The 20659-nt window shown below is 42.0% G+C and overlaps 1 protein-coding gene and 1 long non-coding RNA gene across 3 annotated transcripts in view; both read left to right on the forward strand.

Moving 5' to 3' along the window:
• The window catches only part of LOC148315560 (uncharacterized), a 52807-nt gene extending 34676 nt beyond the window's left edge, over window positions 1-18131 (forward strand). Inside the window, exons 14-22 of one of the 2 annotated variants that reach the window (XM_088287475.1) lie at window positions 7082-7269; window positions 11496-11563; window positions 12224-12343; window positions 12951-13114; window positions 13457-13645; window positions 14586-14838; window positions 15920-16015; window positions 17073-17225; window positions 17333-18131. In XM_088287475.1, the coding sequence (XP_088143601.1) occupies window positions 14761-14838; window positions 15920-16015; window positions 17073-17225; window positions 17333-17350 (345 nt within the window). In that variant the 5' untranslated portion in view covers window positions 7082-7269; window positions 11496-11563; window positions 12224-12343; ... (1 more) ...; window positions 13457-13645; window positions 14586-14760 and the 3' untranslated portion in view covers window positions 17351-18131. The remainder of the gene's footprint in view (window positions 1-7081; window positions 7270-11495; window positions 11564-12223; window positions 12344-12950; window positions 13115-13456; window positions 13646-14585; window positions 14839-15919; window positions 16016-17072; window positions 17226-17332) is intronic. The other variant, XM_088287476.1, reaches the window with a different exon arrangement.
• Window positions 18132-18731: 600 nt separating this feature from the next.
• LOC148315561 (uncharacterized) lies at window positions 18732-19979 on the forward strand. Its single transcript, XR_015840812.1, has 3 exons — window positions 18732-19028; window positions 19595-19648; window positions 19738-19979. It is a non-coding gene; the product is annotated as an uncharacterized LOC148315561 (long non-coding RNA).
• Window positions 19980-20659: the final 680 nt, after the last annotated feature.

Here is a 20659-nt window from a genome sequence, read left to right on the forward strand (position 1 = left end):
CTTCTCCACTTGCTTTTTTTGTTTGTTTTTTACGTCACGTGATCCTCCGTTGCTTTCACGACTGGTCCTGACAAATCACAAATTTCTTATCAAACTTGATTCTGTCTGTGTAAATTGTAATCGGTTTTCCTGGGTGGTTGACGGCAGTTTCGAGCAAAGTGGCCATGTTTCCTACAGTTGTAGCAGACGTCGTCTTTTGTTGGCAGGTGTCCTCTTCCTCTTCCACGTCCTTGGTAGAAGATCGGTGCTGACGGGGTGGTCGTGAGGCCCGCAGCCCATTTACGCATATTATCTTGGATTGGTGTGATTGTTTGGCAGGCCGCTTTGCATTCATCTCTTGTGGCAGGCTTCCCAGGGCGCTGTTGTCCACTTGTTGAGGCAATCCCGGCTCCTTTTCTCGCTGGCCCTCCTCCTCAGCTCTCTCACCCTGACTTCCTTTTTCACTGTCACTGTCTCTTTGATCCTCGGCTGGTGCATTTCCTCCTTTTTTTCTCGCTCCTGTTTCTTCGTCTTTCTTTATCTCCATATTAAGTACTTTCTGCTTCTTCTCTTAAACGTCTTTCACTCTCTTTCTAAATCAGCACACATCTTTCTTGGAGATGATAACCACCGGACTGCACCACTCCGACTTGGAAGGCTCAATGACTCCAAGCTTCAGCATTTCCTGGAGCTCCTTGGTTAGTCTCTCCACCAAGTGTTGCGGAACTCGGTAGGGGCGCTGACGAATTGGTAATCCTTCTTTGAGACGAATGACGTGTTCTACCACCGTCGTCTTCCCTGGGCTGGCGGAAAAAAGAGAAGGCACCGTCTTGAAAATTAAGCACATCTCTGTGACTTGCTTGGGTTTCCGACGTGCCAGTGCAGGCGCATCTGTCGTCGTCGAGGACTCCAGCTCTGCCTCGTCATCATCATCATCATCATCATCATTGTCGTCGTCCTCGTCCTTGTCGTCGTCGTCGTCCTCCTCCACCTTCCGCGCGAGTATGACCTCCTTTGGAGCCTGGTTTGAACGCTCCTTCCACTCTTTGAGGAGGTTCACATGATAAGTTTGTTTATTTTTTTTCTTCTCCGGATGGAAAATCTCATAGGTCACTGGACCCATCTTCCGGGTGACCTCATATGGCCCCTGCCACTTTACTAAAAGCTTGTTGTTGCATGTGGGGAGAAGCCGCAATACTTTTTGGCCGGGTTTAAACTCCCGGTGGCGAGCTTGCTGGTCATACCAGGTCTTCTGGCTTTTCTGGGCCTCCCGCAGGTTGACCTCTGCCTCCTACTGGTACCTGGCCAGTCTCTCCCTCATTTCCAGCACAAATTTCACCACCCCCCGATCACTTCACGTGGTGGAAGGTGCCTCCTAGGCCTTTCGGAGCAAGTCCAATGGCCCCTGAACCTCCCAAGCATGCAAGAGTTCAAAGGGAGAGAAACCTGTTGACGCCTGAGGAACTTCGCGATAGGCAAACAGCAAAAAGGGCAGCCACCGGTCCCAGTCTTTTCCAGTATCATCCACAAATTTCTGGAGCATCTTCTTTAAGGTCTGATTGAACCTTTCCACTAGTCCATCAGTCTATGGGTGGTATGGAGTGGTTTTGATGGCGGAGATGCCCAGTTGTTTGTTGAACAGTTGCATTAACCTTGAAGTGAAATTGGTTCCCTGGTCTGTTAGAATCTCATCTGGTATGCCAACTCTGGAAAGGAGTTGCACCAAGGCACAAAGTACTGCCGGAGCAGTGATTGTGCGCAATGGAAATGCCTCTGGGAAACGTGTGGCGTTGTCACACACTACACCACTGCTTTTTGTCAAAGGACCCACAATGTCCATAGCAATCCTGCGGAATGGAATGTGCAGCTTTTTTAAAATGGCTTGCCATGGCCCTCTAGAAATATTCAAAAACATCAGCCCTGGTTGAGTGATTCACCTACTTTTTGTAAATTCGATGGAGTATGTATAAGGCCAAGACCTACAAAAAAGTCTCTTGGAGCCATGCGCTAGGTTTTACAGGAAGTCGGCCATTTTGAATTTACTTAAATGGGGGCGGTTCACCACAATGGACTAAATGCTTAAAAACTCCCCTGCTCATGCTCTAAAAAAATCCCAAACTTACCCTGTACATAAGGTGCTAACTTTGATAGGTAAGCTAAACTTTAGCCACAGTAGACGCGTCAGCGACTATGCAATCGGTGGGTGGCATTCATGAGAATCGGGATCGCTCAACATACAGATAATAAATAAAATCACTGTAACTGGAGGGATTGTAAACTGCTAAAGCAGGTACAACAAGCGGATCCAAAATATTTCTGAGAGTTACCGGTGAGCAGTGGCAGCCAAACGTGCCAGCGTCCACCCAACCGGGAGTTGATTCAATATTCACAATATTTTATTATTTTGTCGTACAGTTGTTTAAAAATGGCTCGCTATCGCCCCCTAGAAAAAAAAAACAACAAAAAAAAACAGCCCCATATCTCTGTTTCACCAAACTGAAAATTTGATGAAGTGTGTACAAAGCCAAGACCTAATAAAAAGTCTCATGGAGCCGTATGCTAAATTGAACAGGAAGTCGGCCATTCTAAATTTATCAGAATCCGAAATCCTTTTATTGTCATTGTACAGTGTGCAACAAGATTAGGGAGCTCCCCTCTCCAGTGCAATACAACAATAATTTAATCAAATATATAAATTAGATAAATAAGAGAATAAATATTGTGATGGAAAATAGTATGAAATTGGAGAAATACAACACAATACGTCGCTGTTCAGCAAGGTAAGGGTGGTCGTGTGTGTGTGCATGTGTGTGAGAGTTCAGAATGGTGATGGCTCTCGGAAAGAAAATGTTTTTCAGTCTATTAGTCTTTGATTTGATGCACCTGTAGTGCCTGCCAACAAATTTACTTCAAACATTGACGAGGCTTTGAAAACAAAAGCTGCTCTAACTTTAACTACAAGCAAATTCCTCTTGAAGATTCCTCACGTTATTTCTCGGAAATATTTCACATTTCCAACGTGCCAGTACCCCAACGTTGTCCGGGTGGCGAGGGCCCTTTATAGCTGCTCGCAGCTCTAGTTTTTAATTAATTTTTTTAAATCAATGGTGATGACAGTGAAATATGTCTGGTCTGGTATCATGATAGCTGGAGGATATTTTGTCATGATATTTTAGTCAGGCGTGATAACAGTGATGTATGCTGATTTCAGGCTACTTTTATTTTGAAATGCCGTATCACATTTTGGTGGGACCGCAATTGATGGACAACTGGGGTTGTCTAGTGTCCCCCAAAATGGGTCTGATATCACGATAGCTCGAGGGTATTTTGAAATGATTATTTTAAAATCAGTGTTGATGACAATGAAATGTGCATATTTCAGGTGTTTTTTTTTTTATTGTGAAATTACACCAGATTTTGATGGGACCACTTTTGATGAACAGCTGGGGTCGTCGAGTGTCCAACAAAACTAGTCTGGTATTACGACAGCTCCAGCTCTTTTATTTTAAAATGCCTCCTTACATTTTGATGGGACTACTTTTGGTGGAAAGCTGTGTTGTCTAGTGTCCTCCAAACCTGGTTTGGTATTACCATAGCTAGAGGATATTTTTTAATGAAATTTTAAAGTCAGGCATGATGACAGTGAAATGTGCAGATTTCAGGCAACTTTTAGTTTGAAATTACAAATTAGATTTCAATGGGACCACTTTTTATGGACAGCTGGGGTAGTCTCGTGTCCCACAAAACTGGTCTGGTATCACGAAAGCTCGAGCTATGTTTTTTTTTAACTCAGTGGTGATGACCGTGAAATAAGCGAATTTCAGGCTACTTTTATTTTGAAGTGCCACATCACATTTTGATGTGACCACTTTTGGTGGACAGCTGGTGTGGTCTAGTATCCCCAGTCCTGGTTTGGTATCACGATAGTTTGAGGATATTTTTTAAAGATTTTTCTTTTAAATCAGTGTTGATCACAGTGCATATTTCAGGTGATTTTTTTATTTTGAAATGCCACATCAAATTTTGAAGTGACCACTTTTTGTGGACAACTGGGGTGGTCTGGTGTCCCGCAGAACTCGTCTGGTATCACGATAGCTTGAGGATTTTGTAATGATTTTAATTTTTTTAATCATTGGTGACGACAGACAAATAAGCAAATTTTCACGCTTTTATTTTTAAATATCCAATCAGATTTTGATGGGACCACATTTGTTTTTCCGGTTCCGTCGCCACGCGAGTGGCTACCTGCTAGAGCAGCACGGCTCACTATTTGAGCCTTTTTCGCGTGTTTTTCCCTTTACCCAGTTTTATTTATTTTACCTCATCGCAGCAATGGACATCCAAATTGCGGTGGTTTTATTGCTGCTGAGGGCTGTTTTTTGCGTGATCGTGTCCGGAGATGTCACTGGGAGCTACGGATCAATCGTTTACACAAGAGATCAGCTGTTAGCACTTCGTGCTAACCCCGTGCCGACTCCCGGAGCGAGACCCGATATCCCCCACGAGTTGAGGAGGAAGAGAGATGTCGCGCGGGGGCGAAACGCCAGGCAAAGAGGAGGCGTGACCACCCCGTCCTCCCGTCCGTTTTTATGGGAAATGTTAGATACCTTCCCAAGAAAATGGACGAGCTAACAGCGCTAACGCGGCACGAGAGGAACTTCCAATGAGCTAGCTTGCTGATGTTCACGGATTCATGGCTAACAGAGCTAACGCCGGACACCGTTGTGGAATTTGACGGCTTCCAAATACTACTTGCGGACAGGACACTGGAAAGCGGTAAGAGGAAAGAGGAGGGCTGGCTGTGTTTGTTAATGATAGATAGTGTAACCCTAGGCACATCACAGCTAAGGAGCAACTTTCCAGTCGGGACAATGAGCTGCTAGCTGTTAGCATGCGTCCATACTTGACAAGCATCGCGAGTTAACAAGGACGCGCACGTAACAGGTGCGTGAGTAAACTGCTTAAAACTTTGATCGTCATTCGGCTGACCTGCAAATTGAGACGCTACAGTCAGTTTGACGTTTTTGTTTGCTTCATTGTGGATTGACATGGAGGAACAAGACAGTGGAAAGCGGACATTAAAAATGACGGAGAAAAGCTGTAGAAGATCACAAGCCTAAACGGATGCAGGCACGCAGCTGCAAATTTGCTCAATTGACCTCCATGCAACGTCAAATTGAACAATTGATGGAGGATGATGCAAATGTTGACGCTGTAAAAAACTGAGGTTCGTGTTTGCTTTAGCGGCATGGAGCAAGAATTTGTGGACCTCAATTCCGGTCTGCAAAATTTAAAGACTGAAGAGGATTTTGCCGATGACCAAAATAACTGGTTTGATCCAAAAAATGTAATTAATGGAAATGTGAGCAATGGAAGAAGGACGTTTTGAAACGTGCAGAGGAAGGATGCAATAAACAAATATCACCTGCTGATAGTAGATCTGCATCAACTAACTACACCCATAGAAGTAGAAGTAAAGAATCTAACAGACAGAAGCTCACTTCTGTCAACGTCTTCAATTAAATTAAAGGCTCAAATGGAACGAGCATGTTTAAAGGCAAAGGCTGCTGATTTACAACAAAGGTTGGCACTTGAGCAAGAAGAAGCTGCAATTAAAGCAAAGAAGGAAATGCATGCAATGCAAACGGCACTCCCTGAGTCTGATGCTAAATTGGATGTCTTGAGAAGATATGAAAATACCCAGGAGGATGGTATCCACATTCCTGATGAGTGTGTTACAATTTAAACAAGGAAAAACATTCAATTACCATCACAGCCTATCAGAGCAACAAGCAGTGTTGACCTGAAATGCTCCCACTTCGACTATTCCAATGGCTAGATTTCCACATCAGACAGAAAGTAGAGAACAACAGGGACATGTGCTTGATGGCCTTTGCCACGCAATCTCACAGCAAGCCAGTGTCGCAGAATACTTAGCAAAGAGTCAAAAAGCATCGCTTCTTCCCGAACTTTCCATTCCTACGTTTTACAGGCGACCCTCTGCATTATAAAACCTGTATAGGTGCCATTGAACATGGGATTGAAGGCCGTACAAGTGATAACCGTGATCATCTTCAATTTTAGCTGCAGTATACTAGTGAACAACCACATGAGTTGGTGAAGAGCTGCATCCATATGGAACCTCTGACAGGATATACCAAAGCAAAACAAATCTTGAAGGAGTTTTATGGTGATGACTTCATGATAGCAGAAGCATATTTAAAGGAAGCCATGGATTGGCCAACAATCAAGTCTGAAGATGGTGTTGCACTTCAGTCTTTCACATTATTCCTTATGGGCTGTTCGAACATAATGGCAGATGTTAATTACATGGAGGACTTGGACAACATGGCTAATATAAAGGCATTGGCAAACAAACTTCCATACAGACTTATAGAATCTTGGAGAAAATTTGCCTGCAATCTCCAAGAAAGAACAAATAGAAGAGTGAAGTTTAAGGATTTTGTTGACTTTGTTGACAAGCACGAAAGATTTCTATAAAACAGAAAACAAAATCACAACACACAGAAACAACAAAATCAAAGAAAGTCTTCACAACAGTCATTGTGCCCGCCAAGATGGAAAACAACAAAACCACCACGCCAAAGGCAGAACCTGTTTCAGTGGATGCTATTGCCAAACCATGTGCTAATTGTAATGGAGAGCAACACAGTCTCACAATTGGTAAGGAATTTAGGAGAAAGCATCACAAGGATAAGATTGACTTCTTGAGGAGCAAGGGTCTGTGTTTTGCATGTTTGATGCACGGTCGCATTAGCAGTTGCTGGAAACAAAAGCTTCAATGTCAAGAATGCTCTAGACTGCATCCTACAGCACTACACATTGTCCATAAACTTCTGCAAAGAAACAGCCTAAGACGATTGTGAATAGCAGTACCTATTAAGCGCCCTCGTACAAACAACAGAAACCTGGGGTGTCACTTGGGCCTGTAAATAGGACTGCATCCTTTCAATAATTCCGGTATGGGTCAAGGCACAAAAAGGAACCAAGACAGTGGCGACTTACTGTCCGGTTTAAAAATGCCCTGACGCCTTTTTTAGACTGAAATAACTTACTAAAGTTTTCGTTTTGTGCCATTCAGAATGGGAGAGGGAGCCAGGAGGTGAAACAGCCGTCTTGCCAGTTCAATCCCGCACACCCTCTGACTCTCACCCTCCGTTCTGCCTTTTTATTGAAACTAACTCATCAATAACTAATCACCAGAAGACAGAAAAGCATCAACAACTAATCACCAAGAGACAGAAAACATCAATAACTCACGGTATAAAGGTCAGTTTAACTAAAGCATCAATAACTAATCACCAGGGACTCCAGCAGGCAGAAAATCATAACCCAAGGTCAGTTTAACTAAACACATCTTCAGGATACGGTGTCTGTGTGTGTGTGTGTTAAAATAACAAGTAAGTGTCTCTGTGTGTGTTCAACATTAATGAGTGTATAAAAACATGATTATGAATACACAAACTGATTACCTATCCTCAGCCCATCTTACATTTCCCCCCTGTTGTGGATTTAAAAATCATGTCCTTACGGCTTTAAGACAGATCATCATAATGAAATCATACAACAGTGTGATCATCAGTGGAGGAGCGAAAACCTCACATTAGGGAAAAATTCCCCTCCTCCCTTCCGGCGTAGAATGAGATCCTCATAATTTGATGACCATCAGGGAATAAAACTTGTCCCTGGGGTGACTTGGTGGAGGCCCTTGCCTCGTTGTAGGAGAGATAAGATAAGATAAGATAAGATAAGATGTCCTTTATTAGTCCCACAATGGGGAAATTTGAGGTGTTACAGCAGCAAAGATATAGATCACACAGAGTCGGCGGCGTAATGTAGCCGTTAATGTATAACATTAGCAGCAGACATTCAGAAAAAGCATGCAAATATACACAGTATAAACGTATCTAAGTGTAAGGAAACACTCCTAATGTTTGTCCATTATACGGAGGGGGAAACGCTGTAATGATAAAAACTACTGAATGATTGAAAATACTGCAATCATAAAAATATTGCAATGATAAAAGTACTGTAATGGTAAGAGTACTGAAATGATAGAAAAGTACTGCATGATAGAAAATACTGCAATGGTAAAAGTACTGTAATAGTAAAAGTACTGCAACGATAGAAAAATACTGCAATGATGAAAGTACTGCAATGGTAAAAGTACTGCAATGGTAAAAGTACTGTAATAGTAAAAGTACCGCAATGATAGAAAAATACTGCAATGATAAAAGTACTGCAATGATAAAAGTACTGTAATAGTGAACATCCTGCAGTGGTAGAAATACTACAGTGATAGAAGTATTGTAATAAGAATACTGTAATGGTAAACAAAATACATCATTGGTCAATATTTAAGTACACCCTTGGCTGAAAGTACAGTAGTAGTTAATATTGCATCCTAGGACTGCACAATTGCACTAATGCCCTCCCGTTTGTAGGCCTGACCCAATGTTCTTGTTAAAAAGTCTGACAGCAGTTGGCAGGAAGGAGCGGCGAAATCTCTCTTTGGTACAGCGAGGGTGTAAAAGTCTGTCACTGAAGGAGCTGTAAAGTGTTCTCAGAGTGTCATTGAATGGGTGGGCTGGTTTGTCCAGCATTGATGACAGTTTTGCCGTCATCCTTCTGCCCCCCACTGAGTCCACAGAGTCCAGGGAGCGGCCCAGGACAGAGCTGGCCCTCCTCACCAGTTTGTCCAGTCTCTTTTTGTCTCGGCCCGAGATGCCTCCTGCCCAGGAGACCACTCCATAGAAGATGACTGATGAAACCACCGAGTCATAGAAGTTCCTGAGGAGTGTTCCCCGAACGCCAAAGGACCTCAGCCGCCTGAGTAGGAAGAGTCTGCTCTGACCCTTCCTATAGAGAGCGTCTGTGTTGTCGCTCCAGTCCAGTTTATTGTTCAGATGAACACCCAGGTACTTGTAAGTTGAGACCCTCTCAACGTCTGTTCCCTGGATATTCACTGGTGCAGGTGGAGAGTGCCGACGCTTGCGGAAATCCACCACCAGCTCTTTGGATTTCCCAGCGTTGATTTGGAGGCGGTTCTGCTGACACCAGTCCACGAACCCCTGCGTAACCCCTCTGTACTCCCGATCGTCATCGTCAGTGATGAGGCCGACAATCGCAGAGTCATCAGAGAACTTCTGCAGGTGACAGGTTGTGGAATTGTATTTGTAGTCCGAGGTGTAGAGGGTGAACAGGAAGGGAGCCAGCACAGTTCCCTGCGGCGCTCCCGTGCTGCAGAGGAGCACGTCAGACACACAGTCCTGTGTTCTCACGTACTGTGGCCGGTTTGTGAGGTAGTTGTGAATCCATGTGATGAGGTGGTGGGCCACTCCCGCCTGCTCCAGCTTGTCTCCCAATAAGGCGGGCTGGATGGTGTTGAAAGCACTTGAGAAATCAAAGAACATGATCCTCACCGTGCCCCCCGCCTTCTCCAGGTGGAAGAGTGAAGTGTGGAGCAGGTAGATGATGGCATCATCCACACTGATGCCAGGCTGGTATGCAAATTGGAGTGGGTCCATTGAGGAGCTGACCAGGGGGCGCAGATGGACGAGGACCAGTCTCTCCAGGGTCTTCATCAGATGAGACGTCAGCGCCACTGGTCTGAAGTTGTTGAGCTCCTTCGGATGGGGTGTCTTTGGAACCGGAACCAGGCAGGATGTTTTCCACAGCTGGGGGACTCTGCCCAGCTTCAAGCTCAGGTTGAACATGTGCTGGACGATTCCACACAGCTGGTCTGCGCAGGATTTGAGGAGCTGGGAGCTGGTCCCATCTGGGCCTGCCGCCTTCCTCGCCTTCATCTTCCTCAGCTGGTTCTTCACCTGAGATGTTGTGAGGAACAAGGCTGAGCAGGAGGAAGTGGTGGTTGTCTGATGAGGCTGGGAACTGGAGCCTGTGGAGAGAGAGAGGGGCGAGAGAGGGGGAGAGAGGGTCTTGTTCGCAGTGGCAGGAGGGGTGGGTGGGGGCTGCATCAGGGAAGCCTGAGCGGGGTCAGACATTTGATCAAACCTATTGAAAAATAGGTTCAACTCATTTGCCCACTGAAGCCCCCCCCCCTTCTGGGTCTTACCTGCTTGTCCGTGGCCTGAGATGGTCTTCAGGCCCCTCCAGACATCCCTGGCATTGTTCCGCTGCAGTTGTTCTTCCATCCGCATCCTGTAGGACAGCCGTCCTTACCTCCCGGATCTTCGTGTATGGTGTGTGTGTGTGTGCACGTGTGAGGACAGGGGCAAGAAGTCCATGTGTTTTTACGTTTCAGTGTCCAGTTTGAGTTCGTCATTCTCAACATTAATCAGGTTGTAATGGTACATTTGGGCAACAAACCTACGATTAACCATCGTCTTTGTCATAAAAATAATGCAACATGAACAGACTACACATAACAAAATGAAAACTATAATTATCCCTATATATTGTTTTTTAAATTCTTCATAGTGGTCATAACATCAATAATTGTTTCATTTTTATTAAAAATTTAAATGCAGTAATGTACTCCAATCAAGGCTGATATTCCTTTATGTACGTCATTAATTTCCAAACAATATCTAATCTTTTTGTTCTGTGGCTTCAACATATTTATCATCTCATCAATATTAGCACCACAGAGTACTGAGTTTCGAGATCCTCACAATAGTCGTTCTCAAAATGATATTTTATTTTTATCAATTTAGCTTTGTTAAGGTAAGATATTTTATTGACAATCTAACATTAATATGCAAAGAACATGTACATTAGTACGAAATGTAAAAGAAAATTGTGGTGGGGGGGTGTGAATTGTTTTCTTCTTGGTAGGGGGGGCATGACAGGAAATAATTGAGAACCACTGGTCTCGTCACACACCAGCTCGGGTTCATTCCCTACCAGAGAAATGACATTCCATGTCCCCAGAGCTAGGCGCTTTATGTTGCCGGGGATTGGACTGCCTTTGACTGCCTCCTAGCTCAAAGGAAACCCAAATTCTTTGGTCCCGCCCACTGGTAGTGAGCCGAAGCCCTTGTATTAAATAATAAATAAATACATAAAATAAAAAAATTAATAAATTTAAAAAACGGACCGATCCACTGCTTGGGTTAGTTTGACCCACCTTGAGATCCGTTCCCACTCAGTGACAGTGTCTACAAGCCACTGCCACCAGGCCAGTGAACCCAACGTCCAGGCAGTGACAAAAAACGTGATCAAATTACATTGCTCATCATAAGGTGTTTGTGAGACGCTCTTTGTATGTTTCCTCAATTAAGACCTGTTTTCCATTGGTGTATTTGAAAAAAGTGGTGAACCTGTTAAATTCACTACAAAACGTTAAGAAGATGAAAGTAATGTTTGAAGGAATATTATTTTTCTATCGACGTGCCGGCGGGCGGGCACAGATAGAGAGTGATAAAGCAGCACCACCCGCGCGGGGCGTGCTGACGAAAAGGCAAGCGCTCCTCCTCTCATCGCGTCCTTATTAAGACAGAAAAAAGACGCTGTTGAATTTGACCTATTCGCAGTTCGAGCAGGTGCTTAACGCTGGAGAATATCACCACTTCGAAGTTCGAACTGCTGTTGAAACGGAGAGGTAAGTGTTTTTCGTTGGGTTTTTTTCAAAACATGCGTCGAGTGCATTTGTTCATAGTTAGAGATAGTTGTGTGGAAAACACTATACAAAGTAGCACCATGGATGTGGGCCTACAACACTGGCCTAGCAAACATGTGCTCCTACATCGACATAATTGACGAGCTCCAGTTAAGCATTGAATAATTATAAAACGTCATGGTGCTTTTACTCATTTAAAGAACTAAACCGACGCGTATTGTCATCCGGTGGTCAGGTTTGCATTGAATGTGAGCACGAGGGACGCTAGCTTGTTGCGTTAGCTTTGCGGAGCTAACAGCTTGCACTTTTGTTATAGAACCACAGAATGCAAGTACCATGATAATTTCTGTCATTAATTTTTGTGTAAGACACGATGTTCACTGGTTAATTACATGATTCTTAAAGCAAAGGTTACTGTGAATGCAATTTTGGTAAGATTTTTGTAGTCGCACTGCATAAATCTGTCTGTGTTTGTTGTTTAAACTTCAATATAAACTATTATGGTTGAAATCGTTAATTGGGATGGAGGAATTGATATTTTTTTAATTTATAATTTATTTTTCTTACACTGATATTGTTAAAACTCCATTTAGCCCATAGTATTAATAATTCTCAACACAATACTGTCTTTTTTCTTTATAGAATAAACAATGCCTTCCCTGAGATGCAGGAAGTCCCCAAAGCAGGATACTATTGAACATGCAGTCAAGGGTCTGGACAAGACTGCAGAGTTAGAAGCGAAGTATATAAACTAATTTAAAGGTATGATGTTAACGCTTTTGCTAAGATATATTATTGTTTTCTGATAACCAAGCTGACATCGTTTTTTAAGTGGTTATTTTACATTAAGAGTGTCTTGACCTTTTCTTTTGCCACTTTTGTCAGTTTCAAGTTATTTCAGTGAGTGTGAAACCTGATGGTAGGAGTTCTATCTAAATTAAGGCTGTACTTGATGACGCCCTCCGGCATTTTTATACCACAATAGACCGGTGAACAAGTCCGATATTGATAGTCTAGTGTAAAGCACGTAATACGTCACAGAGATCACGTGACGCGATCCAATATGACTGTGTACAGTGTATGTCATTGTTTTGAAACTAAATAATCTTAAAGTTTTTTTTTTACGTAACCAGGTGCAATTGACATTTGTACTTTCAGTCCTAATACATACTGGCTAATGCAATGCTGGAAAATGAATTTTGGCTGGTCTGTTCCTTTAAAATCATAAAGAAGGGCTCTGCTCTATCCCTCACAAGAAGCAATGTTTCAAACCACCCTACATTAGTATAGTGGCCCAAATGAATATGATGACTCCTTATTTGTGTGCTTAAAAATATGACGAAGCTAACTTGATTTCCCTGTTAACTAGGTCGAGGAGTATTTACCAAGGCCCCTTTCAGGAAAGACGACTTTATTCTTTATTATGGAGTACAGAGGAAAATTGATAGATTCTGATGAATCTCAACGCAGGAAGATGGATGGAAGAGGCACTGTCTTTTTGTTTGACTTCCGCCGGCAAGAAAAAACTTGGAGGTGAGGCAAAGATTGAGATGTTATCTTATTTTTGTTTTTATTTAAAAAAATAAACACATACTCATCCCATAAGTGTTAGGGGAAAAATCATTCTCTAAGCAAAAATGTATAATTACTTTTATTCATGCGTTGAATCTGTACAAATGAAAATATAGATCATGAAGTCTCAAAGACAAGCTGTTAATAGGGTCTGATTCCAATAGAAATTTCTTGTATGATTTGATTTAGATTTAAAAATTGTGGATTTCCTATTTTTATGTTTTGTGTACACAAGATTGTCTCAAAGATTAATTTCTGACATTGATTGAATAATTGTTTTTTTTTTTTTTTATCTATTTTAAGTGTTGATGCAGCTCAAGAAGATGGCAGTCTGGGAAGACTGGTTAATGATGACCACATGCACCCCAACTGTAAAATGAAGAAGATGACAACAGAGGACAGACCACACCTCTGTCTGTTTGCGCTCCGAGACATTGATGTTGGCGAAGAAATAACTTAAGACTATGGACCAGCTGGCCTTGGAGAACACAGGTTTGTAAGATGCATCTTTAAGTACAATAACAGAGCCCACTTGTGGTGTTCTGGTGATGTAGTTTCCAATTAGTTTGGCAATCTAATAAATGTATGTGAAGTTTCTATGGAAGTTGAACATGATGACTGACTGGGGGAGTTCTCCATTGTCCACTATCTGTAATTCAAATTTGTGGGTCTGAGTCAAAGTTTGGCTCTGCAGGAACAACGAACTGGTCAGGGAGTGACAGTATTACAAAGTTCTGCGTTACTCCTTTCTGGGCGGTGGCCCTGTTAGGCCATCATATGCCATATTGCAAATATCCCCATTGTGGGACTAATTAAGGACATCTTTATGTTGTGGTTTCCCTACCAGAACCAGCACCAACCCTGTATATTCATGATATAAAACACTGTTTCAATTTGATATTTAGCCTTTCTATACTGTAAAAATAGAAGACCCCAGGCTTTCCTGCGCTCCCTTGCCCAATTGGTGGTGTTCAGGAGACAACCTGGGACTGAAATATCAGTCACAACCAGTGTTGTTTTCGTCACTGATGACTATGACGAAAATACTTCGTTAACGCCCCTTTTTTAATGACGATGACAAGCTATACGAGGTTCTTTTATGACGAAAACATGACGTGATGTACATGAATTTTTTTCGTTGACTAGACAAAATTGTTAGCATGTGGTTCATAAATTATTTTATGTTGCTTTTAGTGAAATAAAGCCACAACAGTTGCCCAACAAAATGTTTTGCTTCTCTGCTTATTTTGGAGTAGTGAGTATTGATTCCACTGTTGCCACTTTTTTCTGTTTGTAATGAAGAATCCTTAGTAGTCCATCCAAAAGTCTTTGTTATTGGGTGGAAACCTTGAATGCCTTGTTTTAACTCAAATGGACTTAAACCCATCCATCCATCCATCCATCCGTTATCTGTACCGCTTCTCCTCACTAGGGTCGCGGGGGGTGTTGGAGCCTATCCCAGCTGTCTTCGGCAGTAGGCGAGGTACACCCTGAATTGGTGTCCAGCCAATCGCAGGACATGCATAGACGAACAACCATCCACGCTCACACTCATGCCTCGGGGCAATTAGAGTGTCCAAGTAACTTGCCATGCATGTTTTAAGAATATGGGAGGAAACCGGATTACCCAGAGGAAACCCACGCAGGAAGGCCGGAGCCAGAATCGTACCTACGACCTCAATATTGTGAGGCCATCATGCTAACCAGTTGGGCCACCGTGCCGCTTGGACTAAAACCTTTGTGAATAAATTGACAAAAACTAGGGTAAAACTTTTTTTGCGTTTCCGTCGATTAAAACTGGACTAAAACCCTTTTTTTAGTTTTCGTTGACTAAAACTGGACTAAAACTATAACGAATTGGGATGACTAAATGTGATGTAAACAAATCAGCACTTTGTCCAAATGACTTGGACAAAATCTAAAATGCCTGCCAAAAACAACACTGGTCACAACACGTGTCTACAGAAGATTAATTGGCATGGGCGAAATTAATTAGTTTTATTTCATTCATGAGCTTATGTTTTGTTTTGGGTGGCTAAGGCTTAAAATGTGTAAAAATCTAATCCAACCTCAAATATAATTAATTCAATAAATTTATGATGCTACTAAAACATCGAAGCAGCCTCCTCCAGGCTTTACAGACTCAGAAATGGAGGTATGCGTATCGTGTGCTCATCCTGTCGTGTCTCGAGATGTTAAAATTGCAGTTAGATAGACGTGTGCTGATTAGACAAGACTTCTAATATATCTGGTGTCACAGGATATTTGTCAGTGAATGTGTATGTCTGGTTTGAGGCTCACTCAGCTTTTTCTTGTGTTGTGGGGTCCAGTTGAGTTGAATTGCGAGTCAGGTATGTTGGCCATCTGACACCCAACTGTCAGGTTTGCGTTCGTGGGGACCCCGTAGAGCCATTTTTATTGTTGACATAAATCATAGCTAATCATCTTTTCCTTCATTATCATATGAAATACAGTTAGGAGTTGTATGTGCCTTTACTATGTTATAATCTTAGAACCTACCAGCCACTACAGCTGTCCGACAAGAAGACTTTTGGCTGTCCTGTGCTCCATTGCGGCCCTGGTGGCGTTCAAAAGACAACCTGTGACTGAAATATCAGTCACAACATATCTCTACTGAAGATTAATTGTCATGCGCTAAAGTAATTGGTTTTGTTTCATTCGTGAACTTGTTCGTTAAAATGTGTAAAATTCTGATCCATTTTCTTTTTTTGAATTCATTAAATTAATATTCAACTTGTTCATTAGGATGGAGGACAACCGACAATGACTGAATCGGCTGAGGTTGATGCCACCAGAACATCGAAGCAGCCTTCTCAAGGTTTGACAGACTCTGAAAAGGAGGTATGCGTATCATGTGGTCATCCTGTCGTGTCTTGAGATGTTAAAATTACAGTTAGATAGACCTGTGCTGGTTGGACAAGTTTTCTAATATATCTGGACATAAATCGTAGCTAATAATATTTTCCCTCATCATCATATGATATACAGTTATGCGTAGTGTATGTCTTTACTATGTTACAATCTAAGAACCTACCAGCCACTACAGTTCTCTCATTGGGAGACTTAAGCTTTCGTCAGGCTGTCGACTGCTGCATTGCCCTCTTATTGGCTTTAAGTACACAACCTGTAACTGAATTATCTGTCAGAACAGAACCTATGTGTCCACAGCAGGTGATTTGGCATGTGGATTCTTCAGATTTTTAGAAAATAGGTAAAATTGTGATCAAAAGTTTAAAATGTATAAAATTCTGGTATAGTTTGCAATAGTATATCTATTAAATCATTTCAAAACTTCTTAACAAGGATGGAGAACATTGGCTGTGACCGAATTGGTTGAGGTTTACATTACCAGGACCATTGAGCAGCCTCCTCGGGATCTACAAATTTAGGAATGAAGATATGCATCCCATGTTACAATCCTGTTATGGCCCGAGGTTTTGAAGTTGCAGTTACATATTGGGCTGGGCGATATGGCTGATAAGTACATAGCGATATAAGTATTTCATATGGGTCCATCGATACACATTGAATTCTTTTTTCGTATTATTTTATTCATTATTTTTTTTATTTTCCAATATTTTCACTGCCCTGTTAAAAAAACATTTAATGTAGTTTTCCTCCCGGGAGCTTTTTGTTACGGTCAATTAAGTGTTTTTGTTAAATATAGCTGCGTAGAATAATTATATGCATTATTATCGTACCACAATGTTTTGGTTTTGCAAATAATTTCCTAAAATCATTCTAATTTTATGACATTATTTTGTCATAATATCATTCATCAATATTTTAGTTTTTTTTTTTTTTCAAATAGAATTAAGACCTTTTTCTGTGCAGATTCCTCTGGGGATTAAGTATTTAATGGGTTCTCAATTTTCTCTTGGACTCTGATGCAACCCAGTCTCCTCCCTTGGACAAAAAATATGGGCTGAATCTTCCTTGGAATAACGACACAGATTCTGACGAATCATTGTCAAATCCTGCCCCTGAACTTTGTGCCTCAGACCCAGACCATATTACTATCCCAAGGCTCAGGAGGACCAAAAGTATACAGGTAAACAACCCATATAGATTTCAGGGAATCTTACAAGCAAATTGCATATATTTTATTGGTCTCCTGCCTTCTATCCTTTATATTTCGTTGTTGTTGTTGTTTTTTAGATTAAAAAAACAGGCTGACTTTGGAATGGAGAAGCATTATTACTCCAACTCAGATGACGGTGGAGATGAATATATTCCGGATACAAGTGAGGCCTCTGATTCAGACGGAAGTGAATCTTTGAAAATTGTGGACCCTCTCTTGAAGTCTAAGAATGCCTTCAGAGATTTTTCTCCCACACCACGAATCTCAAAAGCCACCTCAACGCAGGTTGTTAATCAAGGGCGTTCACCCGTTCGGAGGAGTAGCAGCACTGGTGTGATTCTTGAATTCTATGGCTCTTCAAATATTTGTGCAGTTTAACACAAATCATCCAAAATAGAATTCAAGCACATCTGTGACAGAAATTCAAATTCAGAAGTCAAAGAGAGAGAACAAAAAAAAAATCTAATGCTGCGCTTCTTCCGAAGACATATACTGTAAACAGTAAATGTATGTTAGGACAATCTTGAAAAAAGTATTAGAACACCCTTTACTTTTATTTCTTGTTAATTTTATTAACCAAAATATGTCCATTTTTATTACAGATTAATGAATACAAAATTAAAACTCTAATCAGCTACTTTTTAATCGTTATATTTGTATAAACAAATGTTATACATCTGTGTGTTAACTTATACAAGAAATGACGGAAAAGCAAGGGTGGTTTAGTATTTTTTTATCGTATATAGTCTGTATAATATCTTTAACCTATGCTGATGCTGTTTAATACTGATTTAAATAATAATAATAATAATGTCATAATCTGTTGGTTTTACATGAACAAAACCTTTCAAGCACTTTTTAAAATTCTAAATACTACCTCTTGTCAGTAAGTTGGTTCACAGCACTGCCTTGGAGTGAAAGTGTGTAGTGCTGAGACAGTCGGTATGTGCTGAGTCGTCTGACGTTTGTGTGACTGGTACCCAGGAAGGTAGCAAAACCAGGCAGTGTGTATGTCGTACCCAGGAAGGCAGAGAAACCAAGCAATATGTATGTGGTACCCACGAAGGCAGAGAAACTAAGCAGTGTGTATGTGGTACCCGGGAAGGTAGCAAAACCAGGGAGTGTGCATAGATACAGACCCCAAAAGTGATTAAAACCAAATAAAGTCCCCAGAAGATCATCTGTAGTCAGGTGAAGGACCCTGTACTTTGTTCAACTCATTTACTCCCTTAGACGTACAAAGACGTCTTTTAATGCAATGGCGCCCTCTACCAAAGACGTATAAGTACGTTTCCTGTCTTTTTTACGTCATAGTGTACATAAGGGTCTGATGCAACCTCTGACTGAGAATCAGCCTTGTCCGCATTGTGAATCATGTAAAAATCACCCAGCAGGGGGCAGAGGTGCAAAAGATCCGCCTTGAATCTGCGCCAGAGGTACAAATGGGGGGGCGGGATCCTGGGGTAGACTTATAAGTGTGGAGAGCAGCGTGGGTAGCAGCAGCATCGGCAGCACTAGCAGCAGTCGCATTAGTAGCGTTAGCAATGAAATCCTCCAAGCAAATGACGATCGAGGAATGCTTTTTTTTTAAAAAAAAGCTTCCTAAAAGCATCAAGGCGATGGAGACGCTTTGGTTGAGATGATGACGCTTCGTCGTCGTCACAACAAAACGGCGTCTAAAGAGGGTGCGCGTGCCTTGCGGCCTGCATCGCCTGCCTTCGGACAATAGCCAAAGCAGCTGAGAGTCCTCACCAGATCCCCCCGAACGAGGAGGTAAGCGCTCGCAAGTTACCATTGAACATGTGGTTTTACCCCTCATGCTTTTATTGTACATATCATGCATCTTGCGGGCAGAAAATGTCGCGTAAATGTGCAGTTAGACGCGAGCTTGCTCGCTGACTTCCTCATCCGGCCGCCTCTATTGCACAATTACACGCGAGCGTAAGTCCTCGCCGACGAGGAAGTAAACGCTCGCAAGTTACCATTAAACATGTGGTTTTAGCCCTCATGCTTTTATTGTACATATCATGCATCTTGCGGGCAGAAAATGTCGCGTAAATGTGCAGTTAGACGCAAGCTTGCTCGCTGACTTTCTCGTCCGGGCGCCTATTGCACAATTACACGCGAGCGTAAGTCCTCGCCGACGAGGAAGTAAACGCTCGCAAGTTACCATTGAACATGTGGTTTTAGCCCTCATGCTTTTATTGTACATATCATGCATCTTGCGGGCAGAAAATGTCGCGTAAATGTGCAGTTACGCGCGAGCGCATCTCCTCCCCGACGAGGAAACAACAATACTGAATGGTGTGGTAATCATGCATACTTTCTAAAATTCACAGATTGTGCATCCCGCGGCAAGAAAGTTCCTCCTCGTCTTGTTGGTGTAAAGAAAGGTAAATTATAATATGAAACTTCACACGCCAGCAATAAAATGCAGCAATAAATATATATTTCCAATTGTTTGTATTTCTGTAATTTACAGGTTGTGCATCAGGAAGCAGTGGTTCCGGATGGCGTCACACTGGATGGCAACCGAGGAAAATCGACTTTACAGCAACACCTGGACCACTGAATGCCGCTGCCCATTTGGAGTCTGAGGAGCCAGCTGATTTCCTGCAGCTGTTTCTCACGGATGAGCTTCTGCAGCACATCGCGGATGCCAGCAATCACTTCCCAGACAATTATTTTCACACAAACCCCAGTGGACAAACACAAGCTCGCCTATTTTCCACGGACCAGCAAAGCCAGACCACAACGAAAGTGTCGGGTCTGTTTGTGCAAAGGCAAACGGAGTGAAACAAGAATGTGGTGTGAACTATGTTGTGTGCCCTTGCATCAAGGCAACTGTTTTATTTTATATCACACAAAAAAAAAGTATGTATGACACTGATGTATTTCATTTTTGTACATAGTTCAACAGTTCAGTCGTTTAGTGTTATGTGCAAATAAATTTATTTTATCAAAAACATTTTTTGTGCTTTTTTTTGTTATTTTATAGAAGGCATGCATTATTTAGATGTTAGAGGTGTCATAAAAGCCATAAATAATAGTGTCAAAATTCAAATTATGGTCAAAATGCATCAGTTTACAAAAAGCTCATTTTCTCAGTTTTTTCCCCAGGGATTGGAGTTTTCATGAAATTTAGCTATTTTCAAATGCCGATTGCTCAAGAATGGAAAAAGATAGGAACAAACATTTTTTTCTGTTGAAAGAAGAGAGTCTCATCTTTCTTCGGGTGTGCTCCATGTCTATATAGCATTAGAATACTATATTCTGTGGGCCTTGCAATATTAGTCAAAACCCAGGAAAACGCTGGGATTGAGCGGGTTGCTCCAGTGAAAATGGCTGGTATTTAATGAGTTAAGACTGGTTAGGACATCCGGCTCGCAGTCCCAAGGTGCAGG

Source organism: Idiotropiscis lumnitzeri, unplaced genomic scaffold (assembly GCF_059441095.1).
Source record: "Idiotropiscis lumnitzeri isolate Australia: NSW breed Sydney's pygmy pipehorse unplaced genomic scaffold, RoL_Ilum_1.0 HiC_scaffold_99, whole genome shotgun sequence".
NCBI classification, from domain to species: domain Eukaryota; kingdom Metazoa; phylum Chordata; class Actinopteri; order Syngnathiformes; family Syngnathidae; genus Idiotropiscis; species Idiotropiscis lumnitzeri.